Below are 22136 nucleotides of genomic sequence, written 5' to 3' on the forward strand. Positions count from 1 at the left end.
TTAGACCATTTCCCTATCAATATATTTAAATAAATTAAATCCATTAAAGATATAGTGCATGCCATAAATTGCATATTCCATCTCATATTTTCCATAGGAATATTTCAATAATATCAAGTCAAGATATTCCTTCAATAATCAAGAGAAGATATGGTCAATATTTTCTTATCAACATTTGACCACATCCTACAAGATGTAGTTGCCATTTTTAATAAACTTGAAGACAAAACAAGATAAGGTATCCAAGGGTGGGGCGTGCCACCCATGTATGGTATGTGGAGCCCCACCTAATACCCACATGATGGGCCCATGTGCACTATGGGCCCCCCATGTATTTTTTTTAATAAATATTTTAAAAATAAATTTTAAAACATCATAACTTTGTAAATTAATAACTTCATTTTTATAAGTCAAAAAATAAGAAATAAAATGACTTACAAAAATTTAAATAATAAATCTAAAATAATTTAATAATAAAATTAACACAATTAAATTAATATGATGGGAAGTGGATCCATATGGTTCAGGAATTCAATCAACGATCATGGGGTACTCCTTCAACTGTGAACTACAGATCACACTTGTTTTATCGAACCAACCCAGTGTTTTTCATGACCCACAGTCCAAGCAAGGGCTCATTAGCGGGTCACCAAAGTCTGGTCGATGAGCCGAAGAGTCGCAATCCCAGTCTGTGGATTACAAGTCCTCTCCTAGAGACAAGTCAAGGTCACCAGGACCTGATGCGACCACAGCTCTATGGCGCATAGGGGTATCTCTCGCACATGCATATGCTTCACGCAAAGGTGGATATCAAGTTTTCTTGAACGATCTATCTATATGCATGCCGTGTGATGGAATATGGATGAGGTTTTGGCCCCGTCTCTATAGGCTTACCATCACACACAAGGGTCACATAGTCCCTCGCCTCACTCATCTAGGCATAAGCTCCGACCTCATCAAGGGCTAACCCAAAAACCCTTCTCGGTTTATTTTTTATGTCCAAGTATCTTGGGTTTTTCAACTGACTGGCCTAGATCGTCAAGCACAGTTAGTTATCCGCAAATATCATTTGCTTAGTATGGTCTTCGAGGGACCACACTCCCACTGAATTTATGTTCCACTATAATAAATGCTTTTCATTACACACTCATAAGGCCTTTAAAATCTACATAAACCCAACAGTCCCAACCACTCTTGTACTTGGTACTTATACCCAATCCTCAACTAATTTGAGTTGGCAACATTAGATCTACAGTGAAGGATTCTTTTAATAAATATCCAATTATTTTTAATTGAAAATTTTACAAGAAAAGCAATAGGGGAAAACTCTATGAAAATCACTGCTTGGCACTGCAATCTGTGACTGTAGTTAGCTATTTTATGAGAACTTATTCCTCGTTCTTTTGTCTTTCTCAGAGAAATTTATTTAACATTTAGTAATCATCCAAAGAGCCTAGCAAGCTGTAGCAAGTCAGTAGGATCTATATATTCTCCATAAGTTTCTCTAGAAAGTGCTACTCAGAGAAAACTTTAATGAGTGTTTCACACAGCTCAGTCGTATCCTAGGGGCATATTCTTCATTAATCATTTACTGCTTGGAGATACTAAGACAATGGTTTTAATACCTCGAAGAAGATTAGTGTGCTTTTGAGTCGCTGTGAACTCTAGGCAGAACAATTATTCGAAACTTGTTGATGATTGATGTATTGTATTATGAGGAAATAGATATGCCAATGTGGAGTCAAAATGACGATTCCGGGAGGATGTTAAAAGTCAGAAGGGCTTTGTATCCATACATGAGGTATTTCGATAATTTGTATAATCTATCTGGTACTCGATATATATTGTTGCGATGAGGTTTTATTTAGGGTTATGGGAAAAACGTTTGTAATCAGATAGAGAACAGAGAGGCATGAGGAAAAGAGTTATTATAACCCTATTCTTCATTGTCAGAAGAAGCTCTTATCTCCCGTGGACGTAGGCACGTTGCCGAACCACGTATATCTTTGCGTTGTAGTTGGTTGTCTCTTTCTTTTGTGGTTGTTTCTTCTTTCTTGTTTTTGTAGATTGTTTTTAGGATTTTCTATAAAACTCTCATATGAAAACCAATTCTTATTGCTTTTTTTGTGCTTGCAGTCAATTCGAGCATCGGAAGGGTCTGCTAGAAACAAAGAATATGGAGGGAATTGCTCTCGGTGTTTAAGCTGCCTAGAATAAGGTTGAGTTGAAGTTTTGACTGCCAATGACTGAGAACTTAGTGTTCTCAGTGCTGTCAAAGACCTGATTTAACTTCCCCTTTACTTCTATGCCTGTGGTTTGAACTTTGATTCACCATAGAAATCAATGATCCTGACTCAGTTCATTTCTCAGTTGCAAGTTTTAAACATAGTTAAGAACTGAGAAAGCCTGAAGGGAGACTAACTCTCAGCTCTCACACTTCGCTGAAGAAAGCAAAACGTGGCTATGATTTTGACCACAGATAGCAAAGGGCCTCATGGAAGTCGACACTAGCAAGGTACAAGCATGTGGCAGCTGACAGCATTCAGACACAGAATAGGAATTTTTGACCACAGGTAATTCAAACCTGAGAAGTTAGCCTCAAACTAAGTTTTTAATTAAGGAACAATGACTTCATAGCCTTTTGAAAGATTGACCCCACCTCTGTGTATTCCTAATGTTGGACTCACAACTCAACTGAGCGCAATTTTCATGTCCTTAAACTACACACAAACTCCATTTAAAATGATAGGTAAAGCAATACTACAAACTCTTATAGGGTGCCATATAGAAAGCCGGTGAAAGGATGATGTTTGCCCAACAAAATCCATAATGAAGACGAGTCTTTTGTAATATTGGTCCCAGAGATATGCTTACCAAAAAATTATGATAATGATGCTAATTTACAAGACAATACCTGCAAAGGGATTTAGAGTTCGTTGAGATTGCTGTGAAAACTATCAAATGCAATTAAGAATAATGAGCCAAAGATTAGAAAGGATCAGATGGAAAGTGTCATGGACACCTGAATCATTAGAAGAGCCGATGAGGTGCTTATTCAAAGTCACATTCACTTTGGTATGAGTAAATGGTCTTCAATGGTAATTCTCATTCCATGGTTTCAATACAAAAAGGTGTCCAATGACATGGATAGGTTGTAGTTCTTTGATTTGCCATCCGAAGACATTGAAGAGAGAGCAATAAGAGCCAAAAAAATATCCAAATAAACAAAAGTTACTGCTTGTGCTGATTTCCACAGGAAAATAGATGCGGATGTGAAAGGTAAAGAAGGCATTCTTTTAAAAAAAAGATGGACTCTTAATGGGAAAATCAGTTATTGTATAACTATACAAAGAGAAAGATAAATATATAGATGCCAGAGTGAAAGAAATGAGAAAGACAAACACATTAGACGCACAAGTGGGAGAAATGCATAGAAGAACATCAGTCACACATCAAAGCAGCAAATAAAACATCATCAATTGTTAGAAATGTAAACTTAGGTCTTTTACATGGATGGATGTAGATTCGAGCCCATAACTTAATTCGAAGTTGCTGGTTAAACCCTTCATTTGTGTGTTTCAACAAGTTTACATATCAAAAAAGGAAGAACGAAAAGATAAAAAACAAAATGTGAATGCATGCTATAGTGTAAACACCAAAAGAGTCACAATAAATTCCTCATATATCAAGATTGAACCAAAACCATGAAAATACACAATGTCACAACAAAACTTGCATATAAGACTAAGGTGCCTCATCAAATATCATATTTTCCTCTTTTGAAGCCACATTCAAAATCCATTACTTGAACAGAACCTGGGCACCTGGAGAAGCTGTTGGTAAGTACAACAAATCCCCAACAAGCGAAAGGTATCTTGCATTCAAATACCTTTCATAATTTATATGGCAAGTAATTGTCTTAATCACCTTTGCATTACTAACCAAATACCTAACCAACTCTTCTAGGTTTCCTTGGAAAGGAGATTCATATATTACCACTGTTTTGAGGTGGTGATCCCAACAATTAATAGGCCCCCGAGTTGTCAAAGAATGTGGAATAGTAGCATTGAAGTTCATTTCATATCTGTGCTGCAATGGCAAGAGACAATCCAGGAGAGCAGCATAACCATAACAATAATGAATAGTAACAAGAAGCACATTCTCACTAAGAATACTCACCCAAATATTGATTTCTTCTAGGAGTGGGCAGCACTTAAACCAGGCAACAAGCAACATGAGCCCATCCGAGCCTTCCAGATTCATTCGCAATCCCAGCCTCGTAAGATGACAGAAAGGTGAAATCTGAATTGAAAGGTTTACAATTCATTTTTCTTTTCAAATTCATGATCAAGTTGGCCAAGATTATAACCCTGTGAAATTTTGGTTACAAAATCCATTTCTAAAAGGACCCGGTTTCTATGCGGCCAAGCCCGCATAGGTAGAAATGCGGGCCATTTAATAAATCTATTCTTGAGATGGATTTTAAGACTTGATTTTTAAGGACGTAATCTCTAACATAGAGATCATGAATATGAAAAAAAAAAAAAAATTAAAAACTAAAAATAATAAGTCTAGTAAGAAAACATTTGGACCGTTAGTTTCTATTGTTTTTAGATGGACCACCTACTTGCTTCCATCTTTAAGATGGATGCTTTACACTTTCTGGACCGCATATGTAGAAATGCAGTCCTGCCTGCATGAAACAATTTTCCTTTCTAAAATGGAATGCGGAAGGTGGATCCACTTGAACAGGGTGCATCTGAGGTATCGAAACCCTCCCCCAATCTAAAAGGGTTGATTCAATTACAGGATTTGTCATATTTGACAATCCATGTGAATAAAGTTACAAATAAATCGTCTCGTTGTATACTTTCTCATGCTCAAATAACCAACATTTTTCAATAAAATATTAGACCATGAAACTCAATTAACGGCCTACTCAAAGCATGAAACTAAATTAACGGCCTACTTGAATGCACTCATTGTCACTGATGTTTCGATAAAATTAATCTTAATAATGAAACATCTATGTTTGAAAGTGTATGTTGTAAACTTACGTAAGATAAACTTAAAAGCAGTTTACATAAGTTTATCTCTAGGAAAATTTGTTTTCACTCTATTTAAAGAATTTACTGAAAATCTCATATCTTTAGCCATAAATAGCTAAGAATAGGTAGAAATCAAAGTTACATAATAAATAATAGTATGTATAATACAAGGTGCATACCAAATAGTTCACAAAATAATATCACACTATGTTAAATTTACATAAGATAGTACACTCTTGATATTATAAACAAAATAACATCACATATGATATATAGGGGGATTTTGGTTATTTATCATTTTAAATTATTTTTCATAATATCATTAGAAGGGATGAAAGCCCTAATAAATCATTAAAGGGTTAAACTATCTACACTAGCATTTGAGAACATACTTTTTCTTTTTTATTTCTATCAGAAGCCTCATCAAAAAAATAAAAGATAAAAAATACCCAAATTGCCCTGGTTCGTACTTGGAATGCAAAATAATCATAGTTGACCCATAAGAGGCATCGACCAAATGACGAAAATATCTCTAGTTTGTTCCGGATTACAAATAAATAAAACATTTTCAGTATTAGTAACGCATAACAACTAAAGATTTTTTTATCAATATGCGCTTAAATGATTTGCATGTATCAAATTATAGAAACACCCCTATTTGCTCTGCATTACTAATACTAAACGATGTGCTCTTTATTTGTAATAAGAAACAATTAGGGGTATTTATGTCATTCAGGTGAGGCCGCTTGGTGGTCAAATAACTAAAATATCCCTCATTGTTCTTCATTCCAAATATTGGACAAGGGCAATTTGGGTATTTTTGAAAATTTGAGGAGGTGTCTCAGGGAAATGAACTCAAATATTAATAAGGATAATTAACCCCTTTAATAACTTTTTTAAGGATTTCATCCACTGTAATGATATTTTCCCTTATTTTTTTTTAGGGGTGTCCTCAAATCAGGCCCTAAAATATGCGAAACTATATCATACACCAGTGGTGAATTTTTTATCATACAATACACTATAGACCACCGGCCCATGGTATACTACTCCTAATACACGCCATTTTCTCACTAAGCAAGTGCGGTTAGTTGTATTGCCACCAAAATTTCAGTGAATGTCGGCAAAAATTCGTCATAACCCACACTGGATGTCATAAACCTAAACTCTAACAGATCATATAATATAACTATATAAATGAGAACCCTCGATTTCTCTCAAATAAAAATCGAAAAAAAAGATTTCACATTTGACAAGACCCCAAGATCCTATAATCCTTGAACCCTAAAACCAACGTCACAGTTTCGAATTGTTCGCTGAAATTCGGGCCAAATTTAGGTTACAACATAGAGGAGGAAGAACATTTCGGACGAAAATTTCCGGCCGAAATTTACTGCATTTTCTATTTTGCCCTAAACTTTCCGGTGATAAAATATTATGCCCGAAATTCACCGTATTTCGGATGAATCAAGCGAAATATCATACAAATACACAAAAATTTAGTAAATATTGCCACTAAATATTTGAAGGATTTCCTTAAAAAAAAAAAAAAAACCAGTTTTCCTAAGTTAAAAAAATTTAAGAATAAGGTAAGTACACTTATTTAAAATGAAAAAATAATATGAAATTTGGGGAAAAAAAAGTGGGCAAGGGGGGGGGGGGGGGGGGGGGGGGGAAGGAATTGCACTTACATGGAGTGGGTAGAGTCACATAAACCCTAGAAACAGACTGGAACAAGGATCAACTATGATGGAGAGAGGATTATTTACTTATATCTTTTGTTTAAAAATAGTTAAACTATGTTTTCCTTTCTTCTCAGGTTATGAAAATGACCTCTTTCTTTCTTAAATGATAATTATCATAGGCCGTCCATGATTCTAATTCACGACTGCAATAAGGGGTTTTTTTTATTTGATGCGACATTATAACAATGTTACATGTAGGACATTGTTTGTCATGATACTTTGTGCAGAGCATACACAAATGAGAAAAAAAAAAAAAGCAACCCGAAGATGATAACTTTTTATGGAACTTAGAACAATCTAACTTTTTTTTCTCACTTTTTTGAGCTTACCACAATCTGACTTTTTCTCTCACGTTTTTTCCCAAAGCAAACTCTTTTATAAAAATACCCCCACTTTTTTGAACTTACCACAATCTAACTTTTTTCCCAAAACAAACTTTTAGGAGAAAAAATTCATTTTTTTTAGATTGAAATACTTTTTATGTATACAAAAATCATTTTAACCAGATTTGATGTTGACTTTTGGACCCTAATTGCACATTATCGTAAAGCAATATCACATTGTTGGAACTCATAAGTATCGGACCGCTTGAAGACAACTATCGGACTAAAACTGAGTACTGCCAGACCACCCTTTACATAGTGCTGGAGCCCTGGAATCTAATAGCATTTATTGTCAGACCACCCTTTACAACTGCCAGACCGTACTTTACACGACTGCACTTTACACAGTATCGGAGTCCTACTGCCGGACAACACGTACACAATGCTGGGGCTCCTATTTTGGTAAGATAGAGGAGAAAGAGACGTGGGTAAGGTAAAAGTAAAAGAGTATAGTTTACATATTTTTTTATTTTTTATTTGGTTAGGGGTATTTGCATAGAAAATATAATTTGGAGAAAAACGTAAGAGAAAAAGTTAGATTTGGGTAAGTTGTTTTGTAATTTTCCCTGCACAAATCCCCCTATTGATTCCATAAAATGTTGTTGAAAGTGGTTTCTATAAGGTTGCAACCTTAAAAATCCGCTCACCTCCAAATTTTATCATAACATGTAATTTTAGCGTAAAAAATCTTAAGATTGTATGAAGGAAAAAGTTTGCATAAGGTTACAACCTCAAAATGTATAATTGGAGGTGCACCTCAAAAATCAATAGGAAAAGGTTGTTTTAAAGTTAAAAAATCCTCTAATTGATCATCTCTACATCAAGATTAATGAATATGGAAAAATAAAAATAAAAATTCGAGTCTTATAAATAGTGCATCTTACAACACATTATCTAGACCATCCATTTTCAAGATTTTGATATGTTTATAGATCTACTTATTTTAACTATTTTTGAAATTTAAAATTTTATAATTAGGTATGAGAATAGATTTTGAGATAATCCTATGATTTTTTTACACCAAAATTACATGTCATGATAAAATTTGGAGGTGCGCCGTAATTGGGTTGTTTAAAGTTGCAGCCTTATAAAAACCACACCCTTTTTAGGTGCATATGTAATTCTACATTTTAAAGTTGCAACCTTATATAAACTTTTTTTAGTATAACACGCCTTCTATTTTGTAGGAGTGTAGAGACATGGGTCTTTGCTATAATTGTACTAAAAAGTCCACGATATTCCATAGCTATTAGCCCCAATTACTGTTTATGCTGGATAATGATGCCAAATTGAGGGAGGATGATCATGAGGTGGTAGATATCTAACCTTGAGGACAATGTTGATACGAAGGAAGGTGGAATGTTAATAACTATAGGGGGATTGGCGAGGGTAGTTAATAGTTGCCATGGGTTTGTATTGAGACGGTAGAGGATAGGTTTTTATAGTCTAACATTTCAAGTTCCATTCCTATATTTACAACTTTGTAAAAAAAAATAAAAAAAAACATTGCTTTATATAATTTTGAATTCAAATTAGCTTTAGGGGTTTGTTAAATTAGGTAGTTTTTATTTGATTAAGTTGTCATCCAATTGAAATGGGAATCAGTTGTTGGTACGGGATCTAGGGTCAGGTTTGTTAAAAAGTGTTTAATCCATATATTGGATATTAAATAATAAAGGTTAGAGAAACCTTTTACTTCAAAAGTGTTTAATCCATATATTGGATATTAAATAATAAAGGTTAGATAAACCTTTTACTTCAAGGGTGCAGTTGGCATACAGATGCAACCGTAGCAGTAGGTGCACTTTCAAATTTTATCATGGTATATAATTTTGATGTAAAATATTATTAGGATTATCTCAAAATCTATTTTTATATCTAATTATAAAATTTTAAATTTAAAAAATTGTTAAAATCAAGTGGATTTATAGACATATGAAAATCTTGAAAATTGACGATGTAGGTAATATGTTGTAAAATGCATTATTTATGAGACTTAAATTTTTTTTATTTTTCATGGTCATACATCTCGATGTTGAGATGATCAATAAAATGGTTTTTCAACATCAAAACTACCTTTTCCAATGGATTTTTGAGGTGCATTCGTAGTTCTACATGATAATGATTTTTGAGGTGCATTCGTAGTTCTACATGATAATGTTGCATCTTTATATAAACTTTTTCCTTACTTCAAAGCATTGTATATGACACAAGGTGACAAAACATGTGTCAGACAGTTTCCCCTAACCCCCAATATATTTTTTTAATTTGTTAAGATGATCTAATATTTTTTTAAAAAGCGTGGTTTGTATATGGTTGCAACACTAAATCAAAGGTGCACCTCTAAATTTTATTATAAGATATAATTTTGGTGTCTTATTAGGATAACTTGAAAAATCTATTTTTATCTCTAATTATAAAAAAATTTAAAGTCTAAAATTACTTCAAAGCTTAAAATCAACTAGATCTATAAATATATACAAATCTTGAAAATGGACTGTCCAAATAATGTGTTTCGAGATGCACTATTTTTAAGACTTAAATTTTTTATTTATTTTTCATATCCATACGTTTCAAGTCCATATCATCAATAGAGGGTTTCCAACACGAAAACGACATTTTTTGGTGGATTTAGTGCACCTTATTTCTACATTTTAAAGTTGCAACTTTATATAAATTTATTTGTTTCTTAAATCCCCTAAACCCTTATCATTTATTTTTTCTGAAATATTTATTCTTATTGGTGCTAGGCATTACCCCGACCCCAATAATACTTCATCCACCTCACCGACCTGGTTATGAAACACCGGGGCACCGGGCTGTCGGGCAAAACGGATTCCTGTTGGGGCTCCCGCCCTTGCAAAACCATATTCGTTTTTATCAACTGAAATCGGGGTGTTTTAGGATACAATTGTAATTATTTCCAGAAATCAGCGCGGGCATTTTTAAATTTTCCTTCCATTTCCAACCGTGCCGGGAAAACAAACAAATACGCAGGAGCCCATGGCCGGAGTCCAGTAGTCGGAGAATTAGTTTTTCGACAAGTTATCGCCGGGGAAATTGGATACGGGAGGATTCAATTAACTGCTGAATTTCTGCTCGCTCTCTGTCTCTCTCTCTATCTCTTTTCGTTATATTTGGGGCCACGCTAACGATCAAATCAGAAAATCCAAAATGTTTCCGGAAAATGGATGCATGGTAAGCTTCTATACAACGCAATCAATGCTTCTTTATCAGATGCATATATTGTTTTTTAAATAAATTTCTTTTGATGATTTCAGGAAACCCTAATCCAGAATGAAAGCATATCAGGTACTTCTCTTTTCAATTGAGTTTCCTGTAATTCAATGTGTATCGTGTGTCTTAGGGTTTGGAAGATATACCTTTCTGTTGTCGCTGTTGTTGCTACTCCTGTTTTTCTAATGGAAATTAAAATGAACCAATTGAAGATTTTTACGATCACAAGATGTCACAGAGAAAAATAGAGAAAAGTAAAAAATAAAGAAGGAGCAAGAGGGAAAAGTCCATTTTGAAGGGGTGGAAGTCCTCCTAAGGTTTAACCCCAGATGATATATCCTTCATTGATTCTTCTAATGGCTTACAAGGCTTTTTATTCTAATTTTTCTACTAAATAGGACTTTAAGCGAGTATGTCATTAAAGATAGTTGCCTAACTGAAAAGAAGTGGCTATGTGGAAATCAAGGCAATAAAAATAAAAAATTTAACCTTTTATTTTATTGATCAATCTAAATTCTACCTAGAAGTGTCATAAAATACTACTGTAAATAAGAAACTAAACCCTAAGTATAACCTAGGACCTTTCCTTTTACTGCCAAATTGAATAGGCATAATCCAGGAATGAAATTCAAATTTCTTCTAACTTTAATACAAACAATGCGAATGTACCTAGGGTCCCACCAATAGAATTTAGTACACCCCATATCTGATTTCTTGACTGACGGCGTGCTTCAATCCTATTAATCTTGCTGAATTTTCATAGCTAAGAAGCTTTCTTAGGCAATATCTCTCAAACTAGGGTTTTATAGAGTATAAAACACAATTAGGGTTTATTGGAACCCCTTTTAGAACAATTAGGGCATATGCCACAGAGGCACCTCCCTTTTCTAGGACTAGGCGTGCCCTTCTCTCTTTAAACCTTAACTAGGTTAGGCGTGCCACCCCTCCTTTTTTTCTTATGGGCAGTGTGCCACCTAGAGAGAGAGAGAGAGAGAGGGAGAGAGAGAGAGAGAGGGAGAGAGAGAGAGAGAGCGGGGCTTTGAGGAGAGAAAGAAATCAAAAGAGAGAAAGAGGCTTGGGAATTGTGTAGAGATTGGATGGGACCCCTCTTCAAATAGACCCCATAAGTATGTGCATCCAATTATAACTTATCTTGACCAATATGAATTTTGGAAATTTGTGAGGTGAGAGAAATGAATCAGAGCTATCCATCCATACATCAACCATCATGATTTAGGAGGAATAATAGCCCCTTATTCTTTGACCCATATCTACTTCTAGTCTAACCAGGATAAAAAACCTTATAGAACTTTTTTTTTTTATCTCTTTAAAAATGCAGGAAGTCAAAATAAAATATTTTGGTCTCTGTTTCAAAAATTAACTCCCATAAATAAGGACGCAATCTTTTATTTTAAGATTATCATCGCTAACTTTTTTCTTAAAAAAAAAAGTATTTTAATTAAAATAGAACTTAAAGATAATAGGGGAGGGGGGCATGTAGGAGGCGTGGGCCACCATATGCTCCACTCCCCACCCATGTGGTGTGGTACACATGTGCCCCTCCACACTATTAAAATTTAAAAAACGCCCTTTCAATATTTGAATGTTCAAATTAATTTTAAAAATTCTAAAAAAATTTATAAAATTCATAGAAGCATTTCTAACACTGAAAAATAAAATATTTAGTAGTCGACTAGTTCCAATAGGTCAAAATAAGTGACTGCAAGGGCTCTCCACCAAACCCAATAATCGTGCTCCGTAATTGCCTTCTCAAATTGACCCTACGAGATCCACGACCCACAGTCTAATGTAAGGGCTCATGGTTGGCTCGTCAAAGTTGGTAAAACCACGATTCTGGATTGTGGATTATAGTTTTTCCCTTAAGAGTAACTCAAGCAGACATCACTATAGTGGGGACTTTATCTACATTTTCATATATCCCTTTCTAGGGTTGCTTCCCGATGAGGCGGCTGTTATATGCACATGCCGTATAGAAATTTGTTAAGGATTTATCTCTCTCTTAGAGACATACATCCACACAATTCTCCTGGCATACAATCCATCCCTGGGTATCTCTTTGACCTTAACAAGGGATGACCATCTGTAAACCCTTTTCAGTAGTGCCACATGCCCATGAGTAAGGGTTTTGGACATGATCAGGACCATAGACTGCTTAACCTTTGGTCAGTCAACACAAACTCCCACTGAAGTGCATTATCCACTATAAACAAGCTCTCACAACCTTTAAAGGCCACAAACCCTATACTAACAACCCCTATTTATTTAAATGTGGAGACCATACGTCTTGCGATGCCTTGCATGCGATTAAATTTTGATAAAAAAAGGGGCAACTACCATTGAATTCCTTAAGCACCTTGTCCTTCATAGAAAAATTGGGGATAACGACCATCTGTCCCTTAAAGTGCAAGTCATCCCTTTGAAGGTAGTAAGGCAAGTGAAATTTGACAAGAATTCCTTAGGTGTCAAATAAGAGATTGCGTGGCTGGGTCATTTTCCACTCTTCTCAGATCGTGTCCATATCTGCCAAGCAAGGGAAGGATATAGCTGTAAGTTGTGTGTCCTTGAGGGACCTGGATAGCGCTTTGGTGACCGCATTTTCAGATCCTTCTCGATAGACAATTTATAATTGTATTACTTAGATACCCACCATTGCTGGTTTAACAATGACAACCGTTACTCTGTGAAATGCTTTATGCTCCAATGATTGGTTTGAATCTTGAACTGTCTCCTCACTAAGTAGTACCTTCATTTAGTGATTGTGTAGATGATGGCAAGCATATCTTTCTCATTTGTGGAGAGGTTCAGTTGCCATCTTGATAAGGCCTTACTTGTGTAGGCAATGGTTGGCTTACTGAGTTAGAACTGCACCAAATCTCATCGCCAAAGTGCTACAAAGTCGGGAAACGCAAGCACCAGCATGGAGGTCATAATGTTCTTTAAAGCATTAAAAGGAAGTTTTGGCTCTTTTCCCCCAATTGAAGGCATCCTTCTTGGGAAGAGTCATCAGTGGGTGGAGAACCTCCCATAACTGCATCCAAATTTCCTTTAGTACCCAGTGAGTCTCAAGAAAGCCTTTTAATGATGTGGGCTGTGGCCATTTGACCGTGGTAACTATCTTCTTGGGATCGACTAACACACCCTAATGTGAAATAATATGCCCCAGATACCCAATTTTTGTTTTCTTGAAGGAGCTTAGACCATTTGACATACAAGCACTGTACTCCTAGGTGCTCCAACATGGTGATTAAGTGATGTACGTGCTCGTTCTGTCAAGTACTCTAAACAAGTATGTCATCCAAGAAAACCAAAATGAATTTGCAAGGGAACGATCGAAATACCTAAGCCATCGGTCTTTGAAATGTGGAAGGAACATTGGTGAGCCTGAATTCATAGTGTCCATCATGAGTTCAAAATGTTATCTTGCTCACATCCGGCTTGTGGACTTGAATTTGATGGCACCCATAGTGCAGATCTAGATTAGAAAAATATCAGGCACCTATGAAGTTCATTGATTAATTTATCAATAACTGGAATAGGGAACTTATCCTTGATAGTCGTGCTGTTCGGAGATCTGTGGTCGACCCACGTTCTCCAGGTTCTGTCATTTTTGTGAACTAGCAAACCATGTGGGAGAAAGGACCTGCACTAGAGGGATAATACCAGCATCTACCATCTCCCTGACGATCTTTTCCGTCTCTCTTTTTTAGTTTTATTTTTTTGCATGTATTGGTAATTGGGTATCAATAAGGTTACACATCAGCTGGTTGGCTTCCGGGCACCAATGGAATCCTCTAATCATGTGTCTGAGGCAGTGGCAACTCTATAGGGTTGTCGAACACATCAGCAAAAATGGGGAGGATCTGCTGTAGATCTGGTGCTCTGCTTGAGCTTCTTTGATGTGTGTTTTTTGCACATTACTGGGTCATTATTCCCACACGCTCCTGGTGCAACAACATCTCCATTTTGTGGCTGGTAAGAAGTTTTGGTCCACAACCAGCATCTTTGAGTACATGTGCATCCCTATCTTCCTCAAACTGCATGATCATCTTTGAGAAGTCCCATATAATAGGCCCTAATGTTTGGTGCCATTGAGCTCCCAACACAACCTCACGTCCACCCAAGGGTAGAACGAACATATTGTTAGTAATGTGAACCCCTTGAATGCTAAGAGTTATCCAAGAGCACTTCCGTTGGCTTGTGACCATCCGTCGTCAGCTAACATTATATCAAACGATCACAACCTTTTACCAGAGACCCTAGTTGTCTGGCAAAGGCTGGGTCTATGTAGTTGTGCATACTTTCAGAGTCTGAGTCTATGGAGCGGTCAAACCGGCCGAGGTGTGTAATGATGTCTCTGGCACCTCCTCCTCCCCTGTATTTCTTCAAGGCCTTCTTCTAATGTAGTGTTGTCATCATCAAGAACTTCCCCATCCAACAAGAAGAGTTGTTGGGTTTTACATCTATGGCCATGAGCGAATCTTTCATTACAGTTATAATAGGTCCTTGTCACCCTGTCCTTCATTGTTGCTAGAGATAGATGCTTTCATCGGGATGGGACTGTCTGGGTGGTTAGGGTTCATCCTCTTGGCTTGTCTTCGGATGCCAACTTATTGTCTTGAAGTCGCTGCAAGACCAATTGCCATAACCAATGTTCATGGTTTTAAGTTTTAACATCTGGACATCATATTGGACCTCATCCTTCTGCCACTCATAAAACAATTGATGAGAAACTCCTCTGTCAATCCAAAGGTTTGGTTAGACAACCTGTCAAATTGTGCTTGATACTCCTGCACCAATGTGGCCAAGGCACGAGCAAAGTCTTCAGACTTGGATGGTTCAAATTGAGAACATAATGCCTCTGTAAATTGCCTCCACGACAGTGGTCCTGTGGCCTTTTTCAGCTATTAATACCACTGTATGCCTTCCTTTTCGAGATGAAAAGAGGCCACTAAAACCCTTTGCTTGTGCCAAACACTTTTGTATGAAAGAACTGCTAGGCTCAAAAAATACAACCAGTAGGATCCTCCCCATCTAAGTGAGGAAAATCTACTTGTGCTGTCCTTGTTTGGAATGGCTCTTCCATCATGAGATCCATCGGTTGCTGGATCTTGTACTGTTACCGCCATAGATATTTCCCCTTGGGGTCGATTGATGGCACCCGAAAGCTGTTCGAGTCTTTGAAGAATCTCTCCAAGAACTTGCTGTTCCAAGTTCTTTTCAAAACTTTCTTTCATCTGGTTAATTCCCACTTCAAGTTTTTGATATCTTGTTTCCTCTACCATTTGCTGTCTTAGTTGCTGGCTTTGATGCCAAATGATAGGATCACAAAATTTCACAGGAAAAAATATACAACAAAGAAGAAGAAAGAGGGAAAAACCCACTTTAAGCAACACTGAAGTCCTCCTGAGGGTTAACAGCAAACATAATATTCGTCATTGATTCTTTTAATGGCATACAAGGCTTTTTATTCTTATTTTCCTACTAAATAGGGTTTCCACAGAAAACATAAACTGAATATCTCTTGACAAATATAGACACCAAACAACCCCTTTTTATTCAAATGTGGAACCCAAATATCTTGTGATACCTCATGCCTAACTAGAGATTCAACTTTAAAAAAAAAGAGACAACCGTAGTCGGACCTGGACCAGGACCTGAAAAAAATTATGGGAACTGCATCTGACCCAACCCAAAGTTATCTGATCAAGACCCGGACCTGACCCAAAAATAAAAAAAAACTATATATTTAAATATATTTGAATACTGTGTTAAATATATACATGTATTATTTAAAATGTTATAACTAAAGTATATAGTTATATTTATTTAAATATTCTATATTAAATATTAATACTACTCGGGTCAGGTCTACATGGACTCCGATCCCGATAGTGTTCGGGTCCAAATCTTGGACCCAGACCAGACCCTCCGGGTCCAATTTTTAGACCCATACGTGGATCTGAGTTGGGTCTGGTCATCTGGTCCAGGGTTGGGGTCCATTGCCACCACTAGGCAACCGTGTCATTTTTGTTTTTAGTTTTTCAATTCTCTGAGTGGTTGTTTACATATGTAGATTTTGATAGTTAATTTAACTAAAATTATAAGGATTTGGACTTGGAGCGGTGACTGTATTTATGTAGGAAAAAACCCAAATTGTAAAATAGAAAAAAAAAGAAAGAAAAGTAGTCATAACAGATAAGCTGTTGCCCTGTTTAGTGTGGCCTGTCATGATTAAGAGAGTTCCTTTTTTAGCTTTTGAACTGATTAGTAGTTGGTGGTTTGCTTTGTGTGTTCCTTGTTGGTTTGATTTCAAGCAGTGGTTCTTCCTCACTTGTCTATCTTGGCGAATCCTTGTTTCACCCAGTTGATTTGGTTTCTGCCCCTTGATCAATACCCAATTGACCCGGATCTCTGACCACTATTCAAATGGGAACTTTATTTAAATAGAAGAGCCTATCCTAGTTTAAATAATTTCAATCATCCTTTATCTATGTTAATGTTGGAGAGATATTAGTGTGGTGAGGATGCCTTGAAGGATCATCACACAATGTCACGGAAATTGTTTTGATTGTTGTAAACCTTTCTAGAGGGACATTCTAAAATGATAATTTAAATAGTTTGCAACCCTTGATAGCTTGGAAATGCAGCGGTGTGATGGTGTAATTTTACACATACTAGATACAATAGGATTTTCTTATCCTGGAAAGCTCTTTTAAATGTTGGTTTTGGATATTGTAATGATTCAAGCTCAACTAGTGAGGTGGATTAGGAAGTTTCACTATAGCATGGCACTGTTCATTTGGCCTATAGCTAAAATACCATTCTTTGTCCTATGCATAGAAGAGGAGATAATCATTAAAGTATCGCTCACTTGGTGTGGTTTTTTCTCCTAGACATCTTCCACATATATTAGGTTGTCACACCCCAAGTTTTAAAACGCTAATGTTCCTGATGTGTGACAGTCTATTCTTAAACTATAGATAGAACAAATTTAGAATTTTCGCTCTATAGATATTGCACCAAAATTGATTTTTTCATTCAGAAGTTTTCAAACTTGTACAAAGTCTATTCACACGTATATTCACATGAAGGTCTATGTATATACGATCTTGCTAGAACAAAAATTACAAAGGTGAATTTAACATGACTACAAATTTCTTCCAAGCTTTTCCTATTACACTTGTTGTATTTTCGAATAGTAAGGCTGCAAATTCTCTAAAAAGAGTTCACAATAGTTTGACGAGTTTGGCTATCCTTAAAAATAATCATAATTGGCAAATGTAGATATTTTCTATTAAAACAATATGAGGAAGAGCATATATGTAAAACAATTTCAAATTCAGGAATACACAATTCAACATAATCCCAAAAATTTGAATGCATATTGAAATACTCTGAGGAAATTTGTATGTAAATCCTTTAACAAAAATGCACAATTTAAAAGATTTCACAAAGTACCCTACTGGCGTCCCAAGTAGGTCACTTATATACCCCACCAGTGTCCTGATAGGTCCACTTAATACCTATCGGCGTCCCGGATAGGTCCACTTAATCCCTGCAGATCCACTCATACCTCACCGGCATACTGGATGAGTCCATTTAATCCCTACTGGCGTCCCGGATAGGTCCACTTATACCTCACTGGCGTACCGGATGAGTCTACTTAATCCCTATCGGCGTCTCAGATAGGTCCACTTGTATACTTAAAGTATATTTGAAACTCTTTAAACATCAGGAAGCAACAATATCGTATATTCAAAATATGCTTGAAATCATTAGCATGAATTCACATGAAGCAATTTATATCAATCACTTTTGTTGATATTTCCATAAATAAGCAATCAAATATTTTGGGCTATAGTAGTAGTTCTGAGAGATATTCTTGAAATTTAACATAATAAGCAATCTATTGAAATAAAAGAAATCTCATGGAAATCCAAAGTTAAATATTGAATTTTCAACTATATAAAATCCAAAAATATTATAAAATTTCAAATAATCATGTTACATGAACACGTTAAACTTATAGCGTATAAGATTTACAAACAAAAATATTGCAATTTAATTAAATGCAAAAATACAAAATTTAAATAACTGTTTTACAAGAAAACAAGGCCACTTGCACACAACACTTATCTAAAATTCATACTGATAGACAAAAATACTTGTTTTTATATAATTATTTGACAGGAAAATGAGATCATTTACACATAAAACTTACAGTGTCCAAAATTCATAACAATAGATGAAAATATCACAATTTTATTAGAAGCGGACTATTTTTCAGGAGAATGAGGTCACTTACTTTCATGATGTCGATAAACCCATGGGATGATCAATCGTGAACCTTAAATAATACTGAGAAAGCTTATGAACTGAGAGAGAGATGAACAGAGAGAGAGAGAGAGAGAGAGAGAGAGAGAGAGAGAGAGAGAGAGAGAGAGAGAGAGTGGTGGTGTCATGAAGGAGGAACCTGTTGGAAATATGGCCTATCAAGGCCTAAATTCCGGTAGTCTCTTATTCAGTGGGAGCAATTGAGATATTGAAATCTTGGCGTCTTGCGAAATGGAGCCCAGATTCTTTTACCCCGAGTACGCATGAGGCATCGAGAGTTCATGTGTTGAGAAATCAATTTCTCAAGGAGGTGTGAGGGTCAACTCCTAATGAGATTTTATAGGTTAGCCTCATGTTTAGCTGCAATTGGCTAGGGCTTGGAGAATTCAAACGAGAAAAATAGAACCCGAGTAATTACTGAGTATTCACCCTGTATGGAATGGTCAAGACTTATGGGATATAAGTCTGTATCCTGACACGAGACCATTGTATGGCATGTACATTTTCATTTCGTACGGGAAGTCACTCTTTCAAATGCATTATCCAAGTTTGGAAGAGCCAGTGCACATGTGTTTTGCGAAGACTCCTGTAATTGAGTTAGATCATGTCCTACAGGGCGTACATCTGTAATCCATTGAGAGCCGAATGATCAGAAGTTCTAGCTCAGTGGCTTTGATATGACCAATTATGTGTCCCTGCTTTAGATTGTGGAACATAGGTCAATTGGGTCGATTTGAGACTCGACAGAACATCATTCGGGACTAACCTAATGGAGCATTCCGATACCTATAGTTATTAGCTTGAGATCTCACTATACTTTTTGTCCGATTTTATAATGATGAGAAAAACCTAATAATTGCTAAAAAATACTTAAAATATTTATTGTGAATTTTAGAGAATTTTTCGGAATTTTATTTGCTAAAAAAATGAGGGTTTTCAAATTGTTTGACTCAACTTTCACTTTAGTCCTGACCTGGTAGTGCCATGTGGTGTCCGAGTGGCCATAGGGTTGCAACGTGGCACCCCATGCCTCACTCTAAGATCACCGCCCATCTGGGCACTGATCCTTAGGCGGGGGACTAGATCGGCATTTAATTTGTTGTTTTATAAGGGGTTGTGTTATGGTGTCTTGTTATATATTGTTATATTTTATTATATAGTGTTATAAATTAAGGCTCCCGGTTTATCACATGTCTTACTTAACTTACACATGGGTCATGCATGGCATGTATGAAGTTTAATTAATTCATTTTTTTGATATTAAAGAGAAAATGTATTTTCAAATTTGAGTTGAAAAATATCTTCACACATATGTGTGAAGGGGGACATTATGTTTAAATTGATTGGTTGGAAAGTTTAGATCTACAAAGTGATTGGCTTTGATAAAGTAGAATATCTCCACATGTGTGAGCTTTGCCAATTACTTCTTTGCCCTTTAGCCTTTGTGGTTTTCTACTCTGATTATTAAAAAAACTAAGGGTATTTTTGTAAGGCCATATTGGATACAATTGAAACAAAAAAGGACAAAATGGTAAAGTGACATAACTTAGGGTTAGGGTGAGTGATAATGGTGTGAAATCCTATCCCTTCATCCTAGTGGTTGGATGGGGATGGGTGGCTAGGTACATTAGCCTCTCATGTGCCTTTGGATTAGTGCATCAAGGGTGTTGATTGAGTCCAAGGTTACACCCATGTTATAAAATCACATCATGAGATCTCAAACCCTAACTATCTCAGCTCTTGAACCATTTTGGAAAATTGTTGCTCCCCTCCTTCTTATAAGGTTTTGTTAGAGAAAATTGAAGAGAGAGAGCTTTTAGAGTTCCATTAATAGTGATCTTGATGGTGGTCATGCTTTCTTATGCTTAAGTCCATAGTGTGCATTTATCAAGGTAAATTCCATCTCATAAGATCACATTCTTGGCATTTATAGTTGTTAGAGTTTTGAATTTAGAAAAGTTTCTTTGATCTTAGAATCCCCCATTGATCATCTTTTTCATCATAGTTATTCATAGTGTGGTCCTTCATGAGTTATAGCCTATATGCGTGAGAATCGATGATCATACATAGTATCCATTGATTACTTTGCTTCAAATCGATCAAATAATTTAGTCTCAGAGCGTCACACAAATTTCAGAACTTTTTCATCACGTTTTTACCTATGGGGGGTCATAATCTTTCCATACAAAACTGTTTTAGTGGTCCGAGGTACCACCATGTGTAGTTTGGCCATAACTCTCTTGTTCTTTATCCGATTCGATTCAAACCTTTTGCATTCTGTTTGGATGATAATTCCAGTGTGTTGAGATCTTAAGAAGTGATTTTGAGGTGTGTAATTGCTTCCCATTTGTATTAAACGCTCTTGTGAGATTGAACCACTTTTGTACAATCCGAAGGGACAATATTAAGTCTTTATAGGGCCCGATTACGTGGCCCTGGCACAAGGGGGTTCGAAACATGACTTCCCTATTTTAATTTGGCATTCTAATTCCCTGTTTAGTTGATTTTATTCTTTAGAATTTTGTTTAGATTAGTTGCATGATGTATTTAAGCTTTGGGAAATAGTTTATGTAATTGGTGTTATGAAAGTGTAATTCATAAGCTAGTCTTGCTTTATATGTAATTGCCCTCTTAGGGGTTGGTATTTGAGTTTATTTACAGTGGTTATACAAGGCTAGAAATGGTTGTAATTGTTATTTAAAGGATTGTAACTTATTCATTTAGCTTGGTTTTTAGCAAGTGGCTTGTTGAAGGTGTCCATTTTGCCGTGTTTTTCGGCTTGAAAATTTGCTCTAGTCTTTGTATCTACTATTAGAACCATCGGCACACAATGTGCTGTATGGACATTGTCATGTAAACAGGCTGAGTTTCTCTCTCCATCTACTTCTGCCTCTGCCCACATTTGCCTTCTAATTGTCTAGAGAGAGTCCTATCTCCCTCTTTAAACTGAGCCCGTAAAGGGGCCTTTTATGAGAGAGAGAATCACATGAGAGAAGAGAGCACATGCACATGCGACCCATCAACCATTAAACACATAAGAGAGAGAGACCAACACCTCATAAGGATGGTGTCAATTCTTTAAGAAATAAAGGTTGCTTGGTTGCCAGCCACCTAATGAAAAACAAAAGAAAAAGATGGTGGACCAAAGGTTCACCTTATAAAAATGAACCATCACTATGAGTTGTGTTTTATTATTAGTAATAATAATAATAATATTATTATTATTATTTTTTTCAGTTCCAATAAAAAAATTAGGGTCATCACATAGGTTGTCCCAACTATAGTGTTGGAGCTAGTGGTCCTTTCTCTGGTACTGCAATGGTGTTCTTGTTGTTGTTCCCATGTGAATTTCTATCCTTTGGAGGGTT

General features: G+C 36.0%; 1 protein-coding gene and 1 long non-coding RNA gene across 20 annotated transcripts in view; one reads left to right on the plus strand and one right to left on the minus strand.

Annotated features, from left to right (window-relative positions):
- Positions 1-3538: 3538 nt before the first annotated feature.
- On the minus strand, positions 3539-4314 carry LOC110007112 (uncharacterized). Its single transcript, XR_016048663.1, has 2 exons — positions 4180-4314; positions 3539-4089 (listed from the first exon to the last, which is right to left on the minus strand). It is a non-coding gene; the product is annotated as an uncharacterized LOC110007112 (long non-coding RNA).
- A 5660-nt stretch (positions 4315-9974) lies between these two features.
- The window catches only part of LOC18432535 (kinetochore protein), a 45904-nt gene continuing 33742 nt past the window's right edge, over positions 9975-22136 (plus strand). For 17 of the 19 annotated variants that reach the window (XR_016048669.1, XR_016048671.1, XR_016048666.1 and 14 more), the window contains exons 1-2: positions 9975-10374; positions 10458-10488. Coding sequence is in view for 4 of the 19 variants with exons in the window: in XM_020666229.2 (XP_020521888.2) it covers positions 10351-10374; positions 10458-10488 (55 nt within the window). In the remaining 15 variants the exon portion in view is untranslated. Of the gene's footprint in view, positions 10375-10457; positions 10489-22136 lie in introns of those variants that run through there. The other 2 variants (XM_088857117.1, XM_088857113.1) reach the window with 1 other exon arrangement.

The sequence above is a fragment of the Amborella trichopoda genome, chromosome 13 (assembly GCF_054954075.1).
Source record: "Amborella trichopoda isolate Santa Cruz 75 chromosome 13, AtrichopodaSantaCruz75HAP2 v2.0, whole genome shotgun sequence".
In the NCBI taxonomy this organism is placed as follows: domain Eukaryota; kingdom Viridiplantae; phylum Streptophyta; class Magnoliopsida; order Amborellales; family Amborellaceae; genus Amborella; species Amborella trichopoda.